Raw genomic sequence first — 22001 nt, 5'->3', positions numbered from 1 at the left:
GCATTTACAGTAAACCCTTTTGAAAAATGCAGAACCCAAATAAACAGATCCCTGTGCCTGTTGGCCTATAGAAAGATACACATTGGTACAAACCCTTTAAAATTATTTAAGAGTTGAGGTTTTCATTAACCCGTCTTGAAACTCTTTAAAAACCATTTTAATTGGAAGGAACAGATCATTGCCTAGTGTGAGTGTGAGTGTGAGTGTGTGTGTGGGGTCTATCGGCATGAGTAAACACTGCAGATAAAGAAGATTAGGGATGTTAGGAGAACCCTACAGTTTGAAGGAGATGTTTATCAAATGGATATTGTAGAGGGAGTTATGACCCGTTAAATGCCCTAACAAAAACATTGTAGCGGCAGAAAAAGAAATAAAACTGAAAACTTCTTCTAAATTAAGCTGCCGCTCTTTGTTGTATTCCAATAATACAATAGATAAACAACATTGGTTTCCCCTGTGGCATTTCCTGTGTTTCCCTTCTAAAAAAAGGCTAATTTTGGTCAAAAAATAGTTTACACGCCTGGTTGTTTTGTTCTTCGCCGTAGTATTATGTCAAGAATCATGGAATTCCACTGGTAAAATAATGGTGTATTGGCAATAGTGCAGTGTGCAACCTATTTACTAATGTTATATGGCATGGTTTCATAACAAGTGGATGAAAGTGGTGTTGCTCTAAACCAGGGGTGGGGAACCTCCGGCCCCCGGGCCGTACACGGCCCGCGAGACCATTTGGTACGGCCCTCGAGGTAATTTATAAAACACACGCAAAAAAGCGAGTGCCTGTTTTTCCTGGCCAAGGTCAGGGTCCTTGAACACAACACGAGCCTAACGTGTCATCACGTGGTATATGTCTCGTCTGGCAGGGGTGCAGTTCTGACGGAGAGCACCAGAACGTCGCTCCGCCACTTCCAAAAATTGCAGTACCCATAAGGAGCCGTACACATGCTGCAGTTTTTGCGTGGCTGTGTCTTTAGTTGAAAGCCCAGTGGCGATCTGTTCATCTGTCATACTGATCATACAGTCAATAACTTTGTTGTTATTAGCATCTGGTTAGCTAGCTATGCTAACGAATATAAAGGCACATCTTTATATGATCATTATAGTTATAAAAAAATAAGAGAATAAAGTAAACGGGTATAAAATACTATATGACGGTAACAAAAAGTTGTTATTAATAAACAAGAATACAGTTTGAAAGGGGAGTGATTTGTAAAATATCCATAAAGAAAAATAACTGCTTACAGTTCTGTTTCATATGGGTGTTGAGAGATGTATCCATTAGGGATGTGCATCTCCATCACTGAGGCCGATGCGATGCGCATCTCGATACGTTGCCAACGATACGATACATTAACGATACATTTGAAACACCAGGCGATGCGATACGATACGATACGATTCACCCCTGTTGCGATACAGTTCGATACGATTTGATTCAACATTATGCGATTCGAGGCGATACGATGCAAAATAATGATACTTCAATATGGGACAACAGAGGATTTTTGTTTTATTCCTTACATGCAGCAAATCATAAATTAACGAAAAAGTGCTTTATATATTTGGTTCTCTCTACTAGTACTGCGCATCCCATCATGTCGTTTCTTTTTTACCTTAAAAAACTTTCCAGAGTACAGTATAATTGTATAACACCTCACAGTTAAACTATTTAAGGATGCATTGCCCATGATTAACAATGTCCAAATAACAACTACCATAGTGCAATGCCCATACAACTGCTGACTGATGTGCTTAGCACTCATTCATAGGCTAACTCACCAGTGAGCAGAAAGCAGTGGTTTCTATATGAACAATAAAGAATACAAATAACCTTTCACAAAAAGGTATTTCATAACTGCTTACACTTGTAAGGAAGAAATGTAAACTATTATTGGCAGTCACAGTCTGTTGTAAACTAAACACCACTCTCTCTGACAGAACACCTCAGTGAGTGATTTCACTCATATGTCTAACTTTCAGGTTTTTCTTTTCAGCCGCAGACCCCATGTCGCCTCTTTATGTGCGTTGCTAAGTTCCTCGTACTACTGGTGTACTTTAAAGCCGCACGGCATCTTTTACAATTTGCGAGCGATTTTTCAAGTTGACCGTCTTTCTTGAAAAATCCGAAGTGTTGCCAAACGTTTGATTTGTAGGTATTTTTCGGTGCGCTGTGTTTCTCTTTCTCGTCGACTTCCATGTGTGTTGATAACTGAGACTCTCGGCCTCTGTAGTGCGAAGCAAAGATCAAAGATCGTCTCTGCTGAGTGCTGACAGGATGAGAGGATATTATATGAATGAATCGTTTTTTTACTGATGCAAAGACGCTACAATCGATGCATCGCGAGTTCAACCCAAACTGTAGCCGATGTGCACTCTTTCAACCGGTGCACTCGCATCTTGAACGTTTATGCCGGTGCACCGATGCGAATCGGTGAATCTTAACATCCCTAGTATCCATAGATCTCTTAATGTTGCTCTCAAAGTGCACCAGATTGATGCTTTTAACTTCAACATTTAAAAAAAAAAATCTTCCCGGGGGAGCACGCCCCCGGACCCCCCTAGAGGAGGTTAGGTCCCCCCCCCACTTAAATCATGTCCACATGGATAGTGTTTGTGGTCATGCCACACCGTGCACATGAATGCATGCACGAGTCATGGTAAAATATCTGGATTAAGAGGTTCTCTTTCTTTGCACAGCATGAAAGAAAGGCCAAATGAATGGGCTGTGATTTTAGTATTTTTAAGCAGAGGTCAATAATCTTTAAGGCCCTCGGAGGATGTTGAAAAAATGTAAATGGCCCTTGAGAGGAAAAAGGTTCCCCACCCCTGATCTAAACTGAAAGCATTGAGAAAATACTGTTGTGTTAATGCAGTTTGTGTAAACCCCCCCACAGCCTCGCTTTCTACACAGCCAGGCAAGGTTGAGGAAAACAAGCGCTGCACCACAAAGCTCGAACCAAATTGGCAATGCCACCCCCTGCTTTTGTCTGATATCTTTTTACAGTTATTTTTAATGTCACTCCATATTCGAATGAAGTCAATGAACATATGGAACCCTTCCCCAAAGACCGAATGTTCAGTGTGTGAGCATTTAGCTAGCTAACACTCACACAGCGTACACTCCGCTGTGTGGAGAGGCTGATGGGGAGATGTGGAAAAACAGTGATTTATGAAAGGACGGAGAGCGGCTGCTGGGCCACCGCCTCCCAACCAGAAATAATTGTAATGGTTTGGTTAAACATCTCCCAGCCTTTCATTAGCTTTTTATTTGAGGAGGGAGACTGGCTTGGCTCATTAGCATTGATTGCTTCTTGTTCCCCCGTTGGAGAGAAGAGAGAGGGGGGGGGTGGGTAGTTGGCATACAGAGCTGCATGAAGAAGCCCGGCTAACTTGAGAAAGATCTCAATTGTCTCCATTAACTACACACCGAGCTGATTTTCGGCGTCGATAGATGTCGGGCCGTTGAGCGTTGTGTCACCCTACTCAGATTGGTATGTACTGCACCGTTGTGTCTTTTCGGCCGTGCCGACACCTTCCGCCGCCGATTCGACATGTTGAATCGGTAGGCTGTCGGCCAAAGGCCGTAGGCCAAATAAATCACTCTGATTGGCTGTTCAGCTTAGCGAATCAGTGCATGAGAAGCGAAACGGAAGTGAGGGACCCAAACAAACGATTAAGAAGGCAAATCTGAGGTTTCATTTAACTCCAGCTCTCGACACAGGTTCGGGAAAGCCCCATGAGCTTCTCGTTGTAGAGTGAAAATGGAACGCATACGCTATTTGTTGTTTGTTTATATCACGCAGTCTGTTCTTCTTCTCTCGGTGTATCACGCTGTCTGTCTTCCGGTTGTTGCCTCTTTTGAATGACGAATACACACTACCGCCGCCTGCTGGTAAGGACAGTTATTGCCACTCACGCATGCTCAGTTCGTACGTGCAACTTGGCCGGAGGCAGAAGTCTTTGCGGTGTGTTCCAGTGCGAAACAGCAAGACGCAGGAGACGTGAGGCGACATGAGGCAACGTGAGGCGACGTGAGGCGACGTTCTGTCGGGACGTGTTTTTTGGTGTTCTTTGGTGTCAGTTTGGTGTGTATGGTGTGTAAGGAGCTTTAAAGTACTCTCGCATACAAAACAAGGGGAGTAGGAAAAATAAAAAATTGCAGTGTCTCCTTTAAATCCATGCATGCTGCGAATACTCAAACTAATATGCAGTTTTTTTTTGCTGCATCAGAAATTGTAACCATTTCCTGCTGATTGGTGCAGCTTCATGATTAGCAGTTTCACTTATTACAAACACCATCACTGAGCCCACAATCTGCTCTGCTATCGTTGCTATGCAGTTGCCATTTGGTTTTAAATCAAGGAATAACGCAACTTTACTCTTGTTGACTTTCAACACATCAAATGTCTCTGAAAATGTTGAGTAAGCAGATTTGCAAAAGCAAAATAAAGCAATTGTTGTGAATTCCTTAGTCATATTTTCTATGACAAAAGACAATTTAATTCTGATAAGCCTGTAATTATGGATCACAGTGGTTGATCATTGCATTTACTCTTAAAATGAGTTGCAAGCAAATAACACTATGGGAGAATTGAGAAGAAGCAGAACAGCAAATCTAAGCTGCGGGTGCTATGGTTAGATAGCTGCTGCTTAATGCCAGCTAGCTCAAGTTGGTAAAAGTCATCTTAAATTTGTCAGTCAATTATCACAGTTTTTTTGGCTTGTGAGCAAAAATACATCTATTTGAATAAAGCCCTGACCATGTCCAGGCACACTACTAAGAATTGCTACCTTGACAGCTGCTGACCTATTGATGAGCATTCAATCACATGATAGCTATATGAGATGTGTCTAGAAGACATAACCATGGAAACAAAACCAACTGGCTGCCTTCACCCTAAAGCTCTGTGCCCTGCCTCAAAGTGAATGAAAATCATCTCAAATCATGTGAAGGCAGCTTTAGGCTGCGAGGGAAACTCAGGCGGGGGCATTGCCTGGCCTGTGCCTTCAGGGTGAGGGTGGGACGGGCCATCAGTCTGTTCTGGAGAATCACAGAACGGCCTGTAGTTCACAGTGGATAACAGCTGGCACATATTCATTACTATATATATTTTGTTCCTTTAGTTTAACCTCATCATTTAAGTTGCACATCGACAGGTTAAAGAGGGTGACCGCGCTAATGCAAACATGTGGTTCTTACTCGCCAAGTAAAAACATCTTATAGATAATATTACGAGTTCAGATTAAGGCATTGTCACACCACTGCACCCCTTGCCTTTTCTTGTGCAGAGCTTTCAGAGCACATCAGAAGGACACTGCAGAACTTTCTTAAAATGTGCAAATGACATGCATTTTTTTTACATTCTCAAGTCTACTGTCAAAGTACTATGGCTGTGTTCAGAGTAAAGAGCTTTTTCAAGTCAGAAAGAAAGAGGCCATGATGTTCCCTGGTGAACAGACTTCTCTTTTGTCAAAAAGCTGGTCACAACCTTCAAAACCAGCAGCCCCATCTGTTGGTGGAGAGTTGTAACTGCAACGCCAAAAAGTTCACTAAACAAATCAATACAAAAGTTTTATTTTTAGTTACTATTTAGAGTTAGCATTCTAGTGTAAGCAGTCTATACAAAGCTTCACTATATAAGAGAAAGTGATAATGCAGTGTGCTTCTTCTGTTGCTCTGCTATAGAAAAGAAGCTCGTCAGTGCAGACAAGATCAGGGATGGGAGTTTTGTGAAAGCAGGGTTTAACAACTGGCGAAAGGCAGGGGAAACATTTAGGGAGCATGAGAAGTCCCATCAACACACAGGCCGTCAACAAACTGGCAGCATTAAAAACGAACACCGATGAATGCACTGCTCTCACAAGCTGTTGCTAAAGACCAAATGACTGCATTTAATATGGCGTTATTATACAGGGCCGCCCCTCCCTACACGCAGATCACGCAGACGCCTCGCGGATGGGGCCTCATTTTGCGGAGGGAGCCTCCTCTGAAGCGCAAACGCGGCGCACCTACAGTGTAGCGCGCCACAGTTTCGCCGCTGCGAGACTCCACTAAGTCTACTAACTATTACTTTACTATCTTGTGCATCCACAACTTAAGACTCATCAGTTTCAAATATGAGGTAACTAAAAGGTGAAAATCAAAAGATTCATTAACATACAATATTATATAAATTCTTTGGACAATTCTGCAACATTTGCCGAACACAAAGAGCCTGCCAACATTCAATAGAGAAGCCTGCGATTAATAAAAGGCGCTACAGTAATAAAGCGTTGCAGAGTATCAGCATTCATCCACTGACAGACACTGTCCAACTCCAAGGTTTCTGCTACTCACAGACAATCTCTTTCTAATGGAACTCACACTCTGCAACAGCACTAGCACTGCTGGCTTACAGCTAAATGTATCAATGTTTCACTTTACATTCATGATATTAGATTGTTAATCATTTAATCAATATCCATCCAGATCCATAAATCGAAACCCCCCTCGAGGTAGCGTGCTCATATTCTTACATAAATCCAGATTTCTAGCCCACTTCATTCACATGGTCCTTTAACCGTATCCATAACTTTAATAAGCAATAGCAGTTGGACTACTGCTGTAATGGAGGTGTGGAGATTTTTTAATCTCAGCGCTGATCTAATGAAAGCCAGGGGCTGCCATAAAAGCACAATGAGAAGTGAGGGGGGGGGACGAGGAGCAGGAAGGCTTTATGAGGGGGAAAATGAAAGCCTGAGGTATGGCCACATGTTTAATGACATTTCAGCTACTCATCAGATCTGCCAATGAAATGGCAGCAATTATGGGAAACAAGACAGGCCCCCTCAAATTAGTCCATAATTCATAAACGCTCGGGCAGTTTATAAAGTGAATAGAATCCACCACATCGTACAAAGCCGAGCAGTTTTATAGATCCAGGATCAACCATCAGGAATTAGGGCTGCACGATTTGGGGAAATAATCTAATTGCGATTTTTCTGACAGATATTGCGATTGCAATTCGCGATATTTGTTTTTAAGCGACCCAACGGAAGTTTATTGTAAAATGCGGCCATATCTCCGGCTAGGAAGGTCGTATCAACGCGCTCCCGTCTCTAGCACCCCCGCAGCCCGAGCTACGAGTGAAAGAACTAAACTTACATGAAACTTCCGTTGGGTTGCTTTAAAGTCAAGCTTCAGTTTAAGATTCACCCTGTAATAGATGTAAAACATGTGATGGAGCATTACTAACCTGACTCAGGTGGTTTGTTTCACCAAACCATCTAGGAAAGCTCCATTGGAAGCCATTTGGAAAAGTATTTCAAAAATGCTTGGCTGGTGATTGGATCAATCTGTCTATCAACTTCTATCATTGGCCACTTCTGATTGGTTAAAGGTGGGGTATGTAATTTATTTCAGAAACACTTTTTGTTATATTCCATGGAATGCTCGAAACATCCCGATAGCAATGAATATATTAAATGCTTTGACAATAAATACATTAAAAAAATTCATCTGTGGAAGCCGTAGCGCTGTAAAAAGCACGACCAATCATTTTAGCCGGCCCGGCTAAAATAACTGGATGGCCTACCTGCCTGTCAGTCTTCCATCTGTTCACAAACTTATCTCGTGCCCTCATTGGTCATGTGCGCGTTCATGTGTGTTGGAGGAGGGGCTCTGTAAGGAAGTGGCAGATTTTTTCCGGTTGTGTACTTTCAAAATCTAGCGCACTCGAGCTGGTTTCTCCAAAATGACATACCCCACCTTTAACAATGGCTGGTACATGTGGAGCACAGCACTTCTGATTGGTGTGGATGACTGACACACAAGGAGAAAAATAAATAAAAATCGCAGGCTTTGCGATTTGATAATCGCATCATTTTAAATCGCGATTTCGATTTAAAATCGATTAATCGTTCAGCCCTATCAGGAATATCACAGACAGGAAGGACAGTTCCTATACCATCTACAGCAGTGACCATCAACTGGCGGCCGCGGGCCACATCTGGAACGCCAGACATTCTCATCCGGCCCGCACGACGGGGGTGACTGTGGCGTTGGCGGAGTGGTTAATGCGTTCGTTTATTTTTTTTACAACGTCTCGTGAGTAATGTGCAGTACCGGAGTCCAACAGAGAGGCAGCAGCTGAGGGACAGTAGACTGCGTACCCTTCCCTGCCCTGAAGAAGAAGTGATCCTTCGTTGTGAAGATTCTGCTTTATGCGCTCCGCAGCAGTAGCCCCGCTGCGAGGCCGGGAGTAGCCTATAAGTGATCCTTCGTTAGCGTGAAGAGTCTGCTAAGCTTTATGCGCTCCGCAGTACCTGAGCGTGCTCCACCAACATTTCACAGAGACTGTGACCTCTGTGACGGACTTCACAGGGGTTGATATAAAAGAATAGCAACCCTTTGGAATAAGTTGAGTCATATACAATTATTGTCTTTGATAAAGACTATTTGAGCATAATGTGAATTATCATTTGCATATCATTTAATATAATTGCAGGTTTTTACAGAGGTAGACTACAACTGACAGAACATTCTTTTAATCATTGTTTGATACTGCTTGATCCACTCTTATTTAAAAAAATAACATGTTATTGAGTGGTTCTGCTGTGAAGCTGGACAGGTTGGGCCTACAGTGTCCCCCATCTGTCCATTAATGGACATGCTAATCCACTGCTGGGTAAAACAAAGGAGACGTGGTCACGAATTAAACGTTAGAAAGACTGACAACTCAAAGCTGATAGCTCTGCATTAAGGTTTACAAAGACATAGGTGACCTTTGGTTGAAAAAAGTATTCAGATTCCTTACTTTAAAAAGTAATAATACCACACTTTACTAATACTACAATTCTTGTAAATGTACTGCATCGAGAATATTATATAAGTAAAAGTATTTAAGCACGATTAAGAAAATATACTTAAAGTATTGGGAGTTAAAAGTACTCATTGCAGGAAAAGAAAACTCTTTAAAACTCTTTTAAAGCAAAAGCAGCACAACTTCACATTTAGGGAGCTGAAACTCTGAAATACATAACAAAAAACCTCCTAGCAAGATTGCTGCCAATTATTTTCTATTAACCAACTCATGGTTTTAGTCAAATATAATATTGGATACTTTAATCTATACCAAATGTTCATATTTTAAAAGGGTCCATGTCATGCTTTTCCGGTTATTACCCGTCCCCTTGTGTTATGAAGGTTTTTATGCATGTAAACGGTCTGCAGAGTCACAGACCCTTAAAGTACACCCTGTAGCGAGTAAAACTCTAACACAGAAAAGACCTGTCTATGCTGCCCCAGAACGCCTCGTTGGAGATTTCTCATTTTCCATTGTTTGCTTCCTGGATTCTGTGACTTGTGAATACCCAAATCAACAACAAATGACCGGATTGGCCCAAATGGACCAATCCGGAGCACCTCACACACCGGGATCCCTTGGCTAACTAACAGGGAGTCCCCATTGACTTGCATAGAGCTCCCTGAACGCTGGTAATAGACGAGTTGGGATGGCGGAGAAATGCTCTCCGCAGACCCATTCTCACAGCATTATAAAACTGTTTCTTACTCAATATCAAGCCACACTTATTGTTTTTACTTCGGCTGTGAGTGTTTGTGTGTGCTCAGGATGAGTTTTGCTGTGTCTCTCTGTATCGCCGACCCGGAAACCTGTCCGTTCCTCGCAGCAGCGGCGAGCAGCAACGAGCCTCACAACGTCCCGACCAATCAGAGCACACTGGGCACACAGGGAGGGGGGGGGCAGGAGCTCCAACAAGCCGTTTAGGACAGAGAGTGAATACACATACTACACAGAGATGCTGTATGAGAAACCAATGTGAATTTGGAACATTGCACAATTTAAATCTATTCTAGTAGACCTCAACAATGGAAATATGATCAGTAGTAATGGCCATGTCATGGGACCTTTAACACATTTTTTCCAAAGTATTGTATGTCAGAATTTGAATTAATAAAGTAACTACATCTGTAAAATAAATTTAGTAGAGTAAAAAGTACATAATTTACTTCTGAAATGTAGGATAGTACAAGTAGTAGTATTACATGAAAATGTATTGTACTTATGTGTACAGCACAGTGTGAACCACCGCCGGAGAACATGTTGCTGTCAGCCGGGGCAGGGAGCTCCGTGTTCCGGTGTAGCCGTGGACAGATGTGGGCACATGTGAGCAACATGAAGGTTTATGGACTGCAGTCTCTCAACAAAAAGCTAACCGTTTATCTTATCGACACTTAACCATACACACAACTACATCCAACAAAGGTGTTTTCATGCAGCTAGCTCTCAGGCTAATCCTTATTCTGAACGTAAGTTTGAACTCCACCTCTAAAACATTGAGAAACTAATGAGATAACTGGGCGAACAAAACCTAAAAGAGCAGAGTCCTGCTCGAGACCTGTACTGTTCCATGACGTCTGCACGCGACTTATCCGCACGCGACCGGTCCGCACGCACCGTTGCTAACAGCTCGCTTAGAATAATTAAACGCCGATGAATTAATGTTAACTGTATCTCAGCTGTCAAATAAATAAAGGGCCATTGGTAGTGATGGGCAAATGAAGCTTTGAATGAAGCATCGAACCACTTGGATATGGATATATATATATATATATATATATATATATATATACATTAGATTGAGTAGAGAGTGCTGGGAAATGTGGCATTGGTTGGGTGTGTTTGTGTAATTATGGCAGGGGGTGATTATGTGGGATGGGGAACACTCAAATATCTTTATTGAGGTAGCCTACATTATTCTTTTTATTTTTCTATAGGCATTTTTTTTGGCCGGAGAGGGCCTTTTATCAGTTATAGTATTAACGTTGAAAAGCGGGCAATGATTAAAAGTTCATCCATTCCAGGATTAGGGTTAATCGCCGCATGCAGGTCGCCGGCTCTATCCACTGGGCTATCTATTCTTTAAACTGTTGAACCTTTTTTTTTTTTTTTAATAGAACTACTCATAATTGTCTTTTTGTTCACAACTTCTCCACATTTTGAAGGGTTTGCCGAGCCAGAACGACCTATCTTTCTTCCTGGCTTGCTCTATAACGATCCAATACAAATGCAATACCAACAACAACTCAACAGCAACAACGCAAACTACGACAACAACCCACACATTGCGCATTGTTTAGAGCGGTGTTGAAGCGCTCAAATTTGAAACTGTTTCAACCTGTCACCTGTCAGAATCGAGACGAGGCAGTGCATTGAATCACCCGATTGGACGGCGAACAGGGGCGGACTGGCCATCTGTAGAATCTGGAGAACCACAGAACGGCCGGTCGTCAAGGGCTGTTGACGGCCGGCCGGCCCTTTACATTTTTTTTTGTTTAAAGTCATCATTTAAGTTGCGCTTACGGCCGACAGAGGGCGACAGCGGCCGCTAATGCAGTTGTGTGGTTCTTATTTGTCAAATAATCACACACGAAGAAGAAAAAAGACCGGCCACACGAAGGCCCTCGCGGAGGGTCCGCCACATTTAAGTGCTGTTCCAAACCAACTAGTGTGGAGCGGTGTGGAGGGGGAGTGGGTTATCAAGCCCTCAAACAGCGAGTCTGCAGCGGTGCTGACTGGAGACCGGTCTCTACCTGACCGGAGTCACGCTGTGTGTGTCCGTCAGGTAACACGCTGTTTACAAACAGTTCCAGCAAACATCCACTGATAAACTCGCAGGTGATGCATATAAATGATGCATATAAATGTCGCAAATTGACAGACCTTTTTGGCAGCAGCGCTGCTACAAGCACTATCAGCAGCAGCTTAGAACAAGTGCAAGATGATGAAGAGAATGATGAGGGCGCGAGTTCAGATATACAGCCAGCCTCCTGCGTTCATGATGAGGGACAGAGTTGAGCTGGTGGAAGAACCAGCTCAACTGGCACATACAAGTGCAGGGCAAGAGGTGGGTGAGAATTATCCCTTGAACTCAGTGGCGTTTTCTCCTGGAGGCCAAGGGAAGCCAGGCTTCCCCTGTTTTTTTGGATTGTAGTTATAATTTTAATAAATAAATAAAAACACTTCGTTTAGTTTCGGTAAATATTCTGCCGGTCCATCTCTCCCCCATTCTCATTGAGTATTTTACAAAGAGTGAAACAGCGCCCCTCTAGATGTTATGGTGAAACAGTAGATTGCACTCTGTTGCGAGAGGAGGCTAGCCGAAATTGGCTTCCCTTGGTGAAAAGAAATTGAGGGATTGACCAATCAGATGAGGCTCACGTCATGCCTCACAATCAAATCAAATCGCATCAACTTCAGTTCGTACTGTAACTGTCATCACCGCCCTTAAAAAGTAGCAAGCAACTGAAGCAAGTGCAATTATGGAGGGTGGAGATTTGGATTATTTCATAAAAAATAATTTTACTAAACTTCCGCTACTACAGCAGCAACTCAAAATGAAATCTGATGACAGGCCAATGCCCAAACTGGAGCTGTGTACAGAGAGGAAAAAAGGAGCGAATCGGACGTAAAACTTTAAATAATAAACAGCGGATTTCTAACATTTGACATTTCATGTGGCCGGACTGGGTCAGTTTCCAGGGCTGAATTTTAGTCCCAGTCCGCCCCTGACGGCGAACCAGTGAGTTGATTCATACAGGAAATGAAGCAGTTGCTGCTTCGGACGTCAAATGTCACGTGATTTGAAGCAAGCTTCGAAGCACTGCTTCTATGGAATAGGAAAACCAGGGTTTGAAGCACGTATCGAAGCTTCAGTGTCAAACTGCCATCGGCTTCTGAAGATCATGATCGTTGTTCTCGAGCCCAGGAGGAAGTTAAAAAGAGACAATGTAGTCTCGAAAAGGTTCAAATGGGTAATTTAATAAAGTAACGTGGTTTTGAAACAGACAGAGCAAATCAGGAACACAGCCCCATGTTCGGGAGGGAGCGAAGAAGAGAGAGCGATTCTACGTGGAGCGAGCTAATATCCAATTCCTGGCTCCTCCTCTCATTGGCTGCTCTGACGAAAGGGGGTCCTCCCTCCTCGAGTTCTTCTGTGTCTGATATCGCGTAAATCAGAGGATTTAGACGTTGTGTGTTCATTGTATAACTCCACACGCCTTTTCTCCTCGTATTCTCATTCATGACTTTTTATTTAATGCATTTTAACGGCTATAATCCTTGTTAACGTAAAACCGGAAGTAACGTCATTGTTGACAACGGAGACGCCTTTCAATAAAGCTTTTCAAAATAAAACTGTACATTCATTTAACATTCAGCAATAACGTTAGCCACAAGCTAATGCTAACCGAAAACGAAGTATTTTCAGAATAAAACAGTTTTAAGCTTACAGTATGTTTAATCTAAATTACGTCATTTAAACATTGATTTTAATTTCTTACACTTCAGTAGTTATTCAAATGCTGGTATTACTAGAAAAGGCTAAACTAGTGCTGTTGCCGTGAGTTTCATCATCAGGAAAAGCACCCACCGTTAACGTTACCGCAGCCTGACAGAGAAGCCATTTAAAGCTAAAATGCTCCCCAGATAACTTCATCTGCCCACCTGTGTGCTAATGGCTACATAGTGAAGTAATGATAGCCTGGTGTCTCACCTGCAGTACTGAACATATTCTGCTTCCATTCCGCTGCCTCGCTTGGTGTCAGGAAGCCTCGCAGCACGGGGAGCTCCACGTCCAGCAGCATCACTGAGCCCTCTGTAGCCAGCCGAAGAGAAGCGACAGCGGGAGCCTTCAGTCTGAACGGTCCCGGATCACAGCCGGAGAGGAATCGCGTTCTTAATGAGCCAAGTCGGTGTTTCTCAGTCAGAGATATTATGTTTATTTCCACACATGTGGTGCAAGTACCATCAGTGAGCAGCCATGACAGATGCGCATTGCATTGTGGGAGATCTGAGCAACTTGCACAGGGATGCTGGGATTTTTTAAAGTTCAGTCATGTAGCGCCATGATGTAGATGGGCACGCGTCAGAGTTAGAACAAGTACAAGTAAAAGTAACATTAAGTTAACAAAAATACTTTGTTATAAGTGAAAGTCATGCATTCAAAATGTTACTTAAGTCAAATTAAATAGTATTATCGCTAAAATGTATTTTAGGTACCAAATGTAAAAATACTCATTATGCAAGATGAACCATTTAAACACCATATATATATATATATATATATATATATATTCAATGATTGTATTAACTTGTATACAAAAAAAACTTGATTTCAATTATTGATGCATTAAGTAATGTGTTTACCACTTGGTGGGTTTCATTTGAGATACTCTACTGTAGGCCTACTACTGATTAGCTTAACATATAACAATACATTATAATGTATTAGTTGATTTATATTTAGATTGATTGGGAAATTATGTATCAGTAGCAGCAACGTGTTCAGGCATTAGAATGTCAAAATCTTTAAAGGTGGAAAATATTATAAACATAATAAAATAAAAACAATAAACAGCAGCAAGTCTATACATATCTATAGTAAAAAGGACGTGAACCACAAAAATACTCAATATAAAATGTTTTAGATATTTTAGACCCTTCTACAATATCGAAATCTGAAAAACAGATATACAGTACAGTACATATGATAGTATATCAATTACAGTTGTGTAAAGTGGCAGTTGTGCCAAATTGTTTGTTTTTTCATGGTTCTGGAGAGGGATCCTGAGCAGTGAGTTCTCTGCCAGCCAGAGGTGAGGAGTTATAAAGTGTTAGGGCAGTAGGCAGGAATGTTTTCTGTATCTGTCCTTGTGACAGCAGAGCTGAAGCAGTCTAATTAAGGTGCTGTTTACACGAGAACGCAAACGGTTGTATCCGCTACTTTTCCCCTTCGTATAGCCCGTTCGTTCACACAAGGCCGTAACGGAAACGCGGAAACGGACCCCGCAAACGATAACAGGTCCCAAGGTGGATAGATCTGCAAACGGAACGCTCTGGGGGGCCAAACCAACCTGGTCTCACCAGAATACGTGACTCCACCATGACTCCTTAACACCGCAGTACGTGGTGGAGTCACGGACTCTGCTACATTTACGTGTCTGCACCACGGAAACAACCCCAATGTAAAGTGAATGAGGCTCCTTTGTTGTGGTGCACACACGCATTTCTACAACATCCCGCAGTGAGCTTTTATTCTATAAAACGTTAAAATCTACTTTACAGCTTGTAGTAACTCACAGGAGGCTTCTTTTATTTTATTTGTATTCATAATCATTTTTATTTTTCGTCAGAATGTATTATAGTGCATTTGTTACGAATTTTTGTTCTCAAAAAACAGTGCATTGTGTGTAATACAACTGTGATTTTTATTAAATTAGTTAGTTTTTAACCTGTTAAGCCCGAGAGACCCCGGTACCGGGGCACTGCCACAACATCTTGCAGGAAACAGTGTCTGAGGGCATGTTCATTTAATAAACTATAAATGTTTTATATCCATGTAACGGGAAGAAACTCATCTAACTGATCATTTTTTTTTTTTTTCAAAAGAAAACCCACAATGCTAACACTGAGGCCCCACTCACACGGGAACGTTTGCGTTTATGCACAGTATGCGTATTCAAAAAAGTCTTCCGTTCACATGCATTCGTTTCATTTAACGTGTCTGTTCAAACGAGGCCGCTGGAAACGCTGTAGTACATATGCCGGGACTGTAAGTGGCGCTGTAACTTCCGCCAAAATACACCAAAAGCAGCGAAGAAGAGCAGCCCGAGCAGCCCCGCCGCAATGTTGCCATGGCTACCCTTCTGTTTATGCCCCGCGGTGTATTTAGCAACATGTAGTTCATGTAATTCTCCATGTCCACTTGTTGCTGATGGTTGTGGTAGAGGAGCTGTAGATTTTGCACTAATATCTGTAGCATGGTCAGTAGCAGTAGCACTAGCAGTAGCTACTGACAGGAGGAAGTGTGTGTGGCGATTGCTGGTATTCAGCGGGATATAGTCATTTCCTCAGCATATGGATAAATGCAACGGGGAAGTTAACTGAAAGAAACCGAATCTGTGGATATTGCATCGACCGACCAAGAACCACGTCTCTGTGGAGAGGACGGCTCAGAAAGAGATATTCTCTACAAACACCGGGTGAGATCGCTCCTTTGTCAATATAATGGATCAATGCATGAAATCTGACTCTGTTTATTTTGTTTAAGGAGTATATTGGGCGTTAACAATTCTGGTTTGCCTTTTATAATATTATTTCATTCAAGAACCCCTTGTGCGTTTAATTAACACAGCTATTTTTGATAGTTGCTACAGCAGTGAGCAGGAGAGGTGGGGAGAGGTGGGGCTATCGCTATTTTTTCAGGAAATATTCGTATAGAGGTGATTACACGGACTCGGTTGACCCCCCAGAGCGTTTCGTTTGCAAATCTATCCACCTTGGGACCCGTTATCGTTTGTGAGGTCAGTTTCTATCGCCTCGTGTAAATAATAGGGCTATACGCACGCGAAACTATGCAGATACAAGCAGTTTTCTCCTCGTGTAAACGGCGCCTGAGCCTCTGAATTAGCAACAAGCGAAAAATGCTAACAGATTACTGCACCGAAAATCACTCACAAAACCTTATTCTTTATCTTTTCTCCACATCTATGACATCGATTCACATCGTGAGGTGACACAGAATCGATGGGTACCCTCATTATCACTGAATTTTACGAATTTGCGACGTTATAAACAAAAACATCAAAACAGGTGACGCTAGGTAGCTAAAAATGCTAACATTCTTACCTTGGCTCTGTAGTCTCTCCAAAGTGGTCTTCAATGGCATTAAAATGATAAAAACGCTGCTGAAGTTAATCCATAGGTTAATCCAATGTGTCTGTGTCCCTTTGAAATGATTTCTGATAATCCATAAGCAATAAACCTGCTTTTCCGTTTCCAGATGTCAGAGCTAGAGATAGGTTCACTCTGATGCAAAGCCCCCACCTTTTTGTTTCACAATGAGTGTGTGTGGGGGACTCCCCCTTCGATTCTATTCGCTCTAACGGTCAGAAAGAGGTGTCAACCATCAAAATCGACCAATGGGTTCCAGAGATATGGGAAAAAAAACATTTCCACCCAAATCACCTCAGAGGTGGAGTGTTTTTGGCTAAACCTCTCTAAAAAGGTCAAATGTCACTTGTTTTGCATCAATCTTGATACAGGGTACTTATTATATATTGTACTTTGGATTCATAAAGCTTTTAGTCTACCTTACCATCATCCAAGGGTAGTTTTCACTATGAGTAAAAAAGAATTTTTGGACGGACACTATAATTTACAGTTTTTTACTATGTAAAATCTGAATTTTCTTTAAAATAAAAAACATCTATATTGATTCTGACTTTTCTACATCCAACTCACAGGTTTATCATTACTTTGAGAAAAAAGATTATGAATTTAACCCTTTTAGAAGGGAAGATATGGTCATTTGTTCTGGGAATGTCATTTTCTAGCCTGAGACCTGAAAAACAGGCTCAGGGCTTAACAGGTTAAGGAAGGCCAGAGCTTCAGCTGAGTCAAATAGATTGCGGCGTGCGTTGACGCTTCAACGCTTCTGTCCATTCACTTTGAATGGGGTGACGTCACGCTTTGCCGAACTGCATTGTGGGAGCAAAGCGTAGCTTTTCTCGCGGTGCTCGCTGCAAAAGTAGAGCAATGTTCTACTTTTGAAGCTTCGACGGAGGCGTCAGCCAATCAAATCCCGCTTATGCAAATCTGCCAGTACAAGCGCTAGCCAATCAAAGCGCGTGTATGCTGGAAGAGCCAGACCGCAGTTCATTTCCTCATATGCCAAAAAATGGAGGAGAAAATAATCGTAGCGGTAGGGAATCACCCGGTGCTTTATGATCAGTCCCTGTTCACCTACCGGGATACAAACCGGAGGAGCCAGGCATGGAGGGAGGTGGCAGAGACAGTGGGTGAAACTGGTAGGTTTTCGCCTGTTTGGGGAGTTTATATCCAGTGTACTTCGTTTGAATGGACAGCTAGCAGGCATAGACAGTATTTAGCCAGCATGGAATGTTGCGTAAAATAGCACCATAGACATTAATGTCATAAATGTTCATCATATAAAGTGTGACATGCAAAACCTTTTATGCAATTGACAGCAGAGATTCATGTGATTGGTTGTTGGTCGCGTTGCTCGCGTAAACTCCCCAAGCTCAAGACACGCCCACCGCCAAGCGGCAACGTACGCCGCCGTGTGTAGGCGGCGTTACTGTCGATTGATTTTACAGTGATATCGGCACTACTCATCAACTCAAAAACACCAGATTATCCTTGTTAATTACACAACATTGATTGGTTTAAATTGTGTGCAATGCTTTTGTATTTTTCCCCATGAGATCAATCCCCAGCTTTTCCCAGGGCTCCTCCACAGGGGTAGGCTGCATGAACCCCGCTGGTTTTTGATTATCCGCTTTGTAGGCCTGGCAGATGTTGCAACACTTTACATGGGCCCACACATCCTTCCTAACAGACTGCCACCAGGCCACCTCAAGGATCTTAAGGAGAGTCTTAAGCCTGCCCAGATGTCCACTCAGGGGATGGTTGTGGAAGTATTCCAGAAAAGACATGACTAGACTCTTGGGAACCACTAGCTGATATTTGTCTCCCCCTAGTCTCACAGGTGACCACCGATACAGAATACCCTGTAAGAGAGTGTACCCTATCCTATCTGGCTTACAGGTGGCAGCAGACTGTTTTGCCATGTCACTAATTTCAGGGTCCCTTTCCTGGGCCTCTCGTATGTCTGATAGGTTGGTTGGCAAGTCAGAAGTACAGTGAGAGGTGTTTGAGGCAACATACGCAGTTGCGGACGGAGGTGCAACCGCTCTGGACAGGGCATCAGGCACTATAGGTGCGTTCACACCGGAGTACTTTGGTGTACTTTTCCCACAATAGTTCATCAGAACTACGATATATTTGCGTTCACACCAAAAAGCCCCAGGAACTAAAGTAGCTCAACTTAGTTCGCGAGACTCGCTTTTCAGTCCCTGCCACAGAGCAGGGTCTTTCGTGAGAGAAAGTAGTTCGTACGTCTGATTGGCTGTGCGGAATGCAAACCACGCCCGTTTGACTCAGAATTTTTTGTTGTAAGCGGCCATTGTATTTCCTCGCTTCGCAGCACACACGAAGAGATTCCTTTTGTGAAAGCAGTTATTATAGCAACACTAAATAAATCAATTGGAGCGGTGGAGTGATGAGGATGAGGATGTGTCTGCGCTTCTGGCGATTGACTCGGAGGACGCGAAGCGCCACATTCAGAAGCTTCTACTGAATGCAGTTTCCGTGGCTCAGCAAAGTTAGCAGACCTGGCAAAGTCATGTCGGGACGACTACCAAGGTAAAATAAAATACATGCACTGCACTGTTTTAATCTGCACAATACTGGTCTTAGATGTACTTTTATTTGCTCAGTAGATCGAGCTAGCCATGGTAGAACTTGCTAACGTTAGGTCCAAGCTGGCTAATAACATCTAGCTAGCTAGCTATTCTCATCCATGCCCGCTATGAACACGTTTTGACTTGTGAATAAGTGTGCAATGTTCTGTAATTTGCTTCACTAACTCATGGCACTAATCGTGTGTTTCAGGCGAGGTGTTTCTCTCAGGATTAGAAACTAGTTTTCCCCTCCGGGATAAAAAACGATAATATAACGTTAGCAATTAGCATGCTAGCTGGACCTCTGTGGCTACTGAGGTAAACAATAGATTGTAGTTGCTCTAATTTCAAGTAATTTGCAACATTCATTCTACATGTTAATGGTAAAAGCTTAAACAGTTGATTACCTGCATGCCACAAAGACTGATGTTCTAATATTTTTGCACATTTAAGTAGAAATGTAATTGAAATTCTATTTACTGCCTAAAACATTGTTCCTTGTATTATCCTAAATAGTTTGACCTTGTTTCCTCAGAAGGCTTCTCAGACTACATGGAGGATCCCTCAGAGAAACACAGTTTCCACGTTCAGTTCCCCCCCGCTGAGAGTAGGCAGCTCCACACCCTGTGCCCGGTCCATCCTGACCGCTGCTGCCATACTGCAGCAAACAGGAGGGAACGGAGGTGAAAACACACTTTATACATTTAGATATGTGGAGCACAAAGAAAAGCATTGCTAAAAAACATTTAGCAGCTAAACTGTGGATAACAAGTAAACCACATTGGTTTGTTATTCAATATTCAAAAGCTTTTTGAATCATTACATGTCACTTGTTAGACGCTTTTATCCAAAGCTTACATACTCAATACTGTGGGCAATCCCCACAGGAGCACTTTGGGGTGAAGTGTCTCAGGGACACAACGACATGCTGACTGCAGTGGGGTTTGAACCTGTGCTCCCCTGATCCGAACACCAATGCACTTATCCACTGCGCCACACACCTCCATCCTTTACTCAAGTAGAAGTACAGATACTCGTGTTTGAAATACTCTGGTAAAACTTCTTAAGTAAAAGTAAAGAGGGCTTTGAAATGTACTTAAGTAAAAAGTACCCATAACTACCAGCTGTTTTAAAGAGTACCTGACCTCCCTTTATATTAATAGAACAATAATGTCATTGTTAGCTAATGAATGTTTCCATGCTGAACAATGGCAACATGACAACGTTTTCATTGGTCCCTCTTCTTTAGAGAAGACCAGGAAATGATGGATACACGGATCGTGTTCAAATCAATAGGCACGCAATGACTCTAAATAATAATGATCACGCCACCAAACACACATTCAAACTAAAGTAACCAGCCTGTTTGGAAAATGTAAGAAGTAGAAAGTACAGGTATTTGGGTTCAACATGTAAGAAGTAGAAAGTACAGGTATTAGTGTTCAACATGTAAGAAGTAGAAAGTACAGGTATTTGTGTTCAAAATGTAAGAAGTAGAAAGTACAGGTATTTGGGTTCAACATGTAAGAAGTAGAAAGTACAGGTATTTGTGTTCAAAATGTAAGAAGTAGAAAGTACAGGTATTTGTGTTCAAAATGTAAGAAGTAGAAGTAAAAAGTGATCAGAAAAATAAGTAGTGGAATGTACTTAAGTACAGTAACGAGGTATTTGTACTCCGCTACTTCCTACCTCTGACCAACGTGTATCTCTATATTCAGAGCACCCAGTATAAGACGGTGGAGCGGGTGGTGCAGACTCTGAAGAACCTGTGCTGTGCTCTGGACGAGACGGAGACCCAGGCCATCACTGAGGCCGTCAAAAGGCTGAAACACTCCGTCAACTTACCCCAGACACGCTCCCCCAAGGTGGGCTAACACTCTGCTTCACACGTTCATACAGAGCGTTGTTTACATGTTAGGAAGTGTTTGTAAGATCAACTTGTTTTGCTTTGCAGATGGGGTCCACATCGTCTGGTCAATCGTCAAATGGTACGTACACACAGTCACACTCCACCTCCACTTATTTAATTTAAATGTGATTGTTGCAGCTTATCATGTCAATGTGGTGCAAAGATGCATTACAGACAGAAATAACTTTTAAATAAAGTCACTGTCAAGTGTCTAAGGCTATTTAAAGACTATGTGGCTTATTCTATTACGGTATGAATCATTCAAAGCTTCATAGCATCATTAATGCTTGCATTAAAATTGTAAAACGTTTAATTTGTATCTATTTGCGATTAAACTGATCTTGTATCTTGCATATTTCACCTTAGGAAAGTGGGCACGCGATGACAGCTTCCTTGACACCATCATGGCGATGGCCCGCCGTGCCATGGTCAGCAAGGAGAATGAGGACCTGCGTGCCAAGGAGATGCACGACGAACGGCTGCTGCATTCACACAAGGCCCAGGAATCGAGGTGGAGCAACAAAATACCTTTCTGGCTGGGCTTCTGGCAGTGCTAAGCGAGCTGATTAAATCCAACAGGCCTTCAATACAAAAATTAAGAAAAACTTGTCGTTGATAAACTGTACAATGACTTGTTGGGAGGCGTGTGATGCAGTGGTCTGGTGCGTTGGTGTTCGGATCAGGGGAGCACAGGTTCAAACCCCACTGCAGTCAGCATGTCGTTGTGTCCCTGGGCAAGACACTTCACCCCAAATTGCCTACACCTGG

General features: G+C 42.5%; 1 protein-coding gene and 1 long non-coding RNA gene across 2 annotated transcripts in view; one reads left to right on the top strand and one right to left on the bottom strand.

Moving 5' to 3' along the window:
• ttc27 (tetratricopeptide repeat domain 27) overlaps positions 1–13853 on the bottom strand; it is a 74883-nt gene extending 61030 nt beyond the window's left edge. The window contains exon 1 of the mRNA XM_034122400.1: positions 13555–13853. Within this exon, the coding sequence (XP_033978291.1) occupies positions 13555–13645 (91 nt within the window). The 5' untranslated portion in view covers positions 13646–13853. The remainder of the gene's footprint in view (positions 1–13554) is intronic.
• A 6096-nt stretch (positions 13854–19949) lies between these two features.
• Positions 19950–21637, top strand: LOC117476093. The gene is made up of 4 exons (XR_004555235.1): positions 19950–20007; positions 21043–21189; positions 21279–21312; positions 21600–21637. It is a non-coding gene; the product is annotated as an uncharacterized LOC117476093 (long non-coding RNA).
• Positions 21638–22001: the final 364 nt, after the last annotated feature.

This window comes from Trematomus bernacchii, unplaced genomic scaffold, assembly GCF_902827165.1.
Source record: "Trematomus bernacchii unplaced genomic scaffold, fTreBer1.1, whole genome shotgun sequence".
Taxonomy (NCBI): domain Eukaryota; kingdom Metazoa; phylum Chordata; class Actinopteri; order Perciformes; family Nototheniidae; genus Trematomus; species Trematomus bernacchii.
This window is presented reverse-complemented; position numbering and strand designations above follow the sequence as displayed.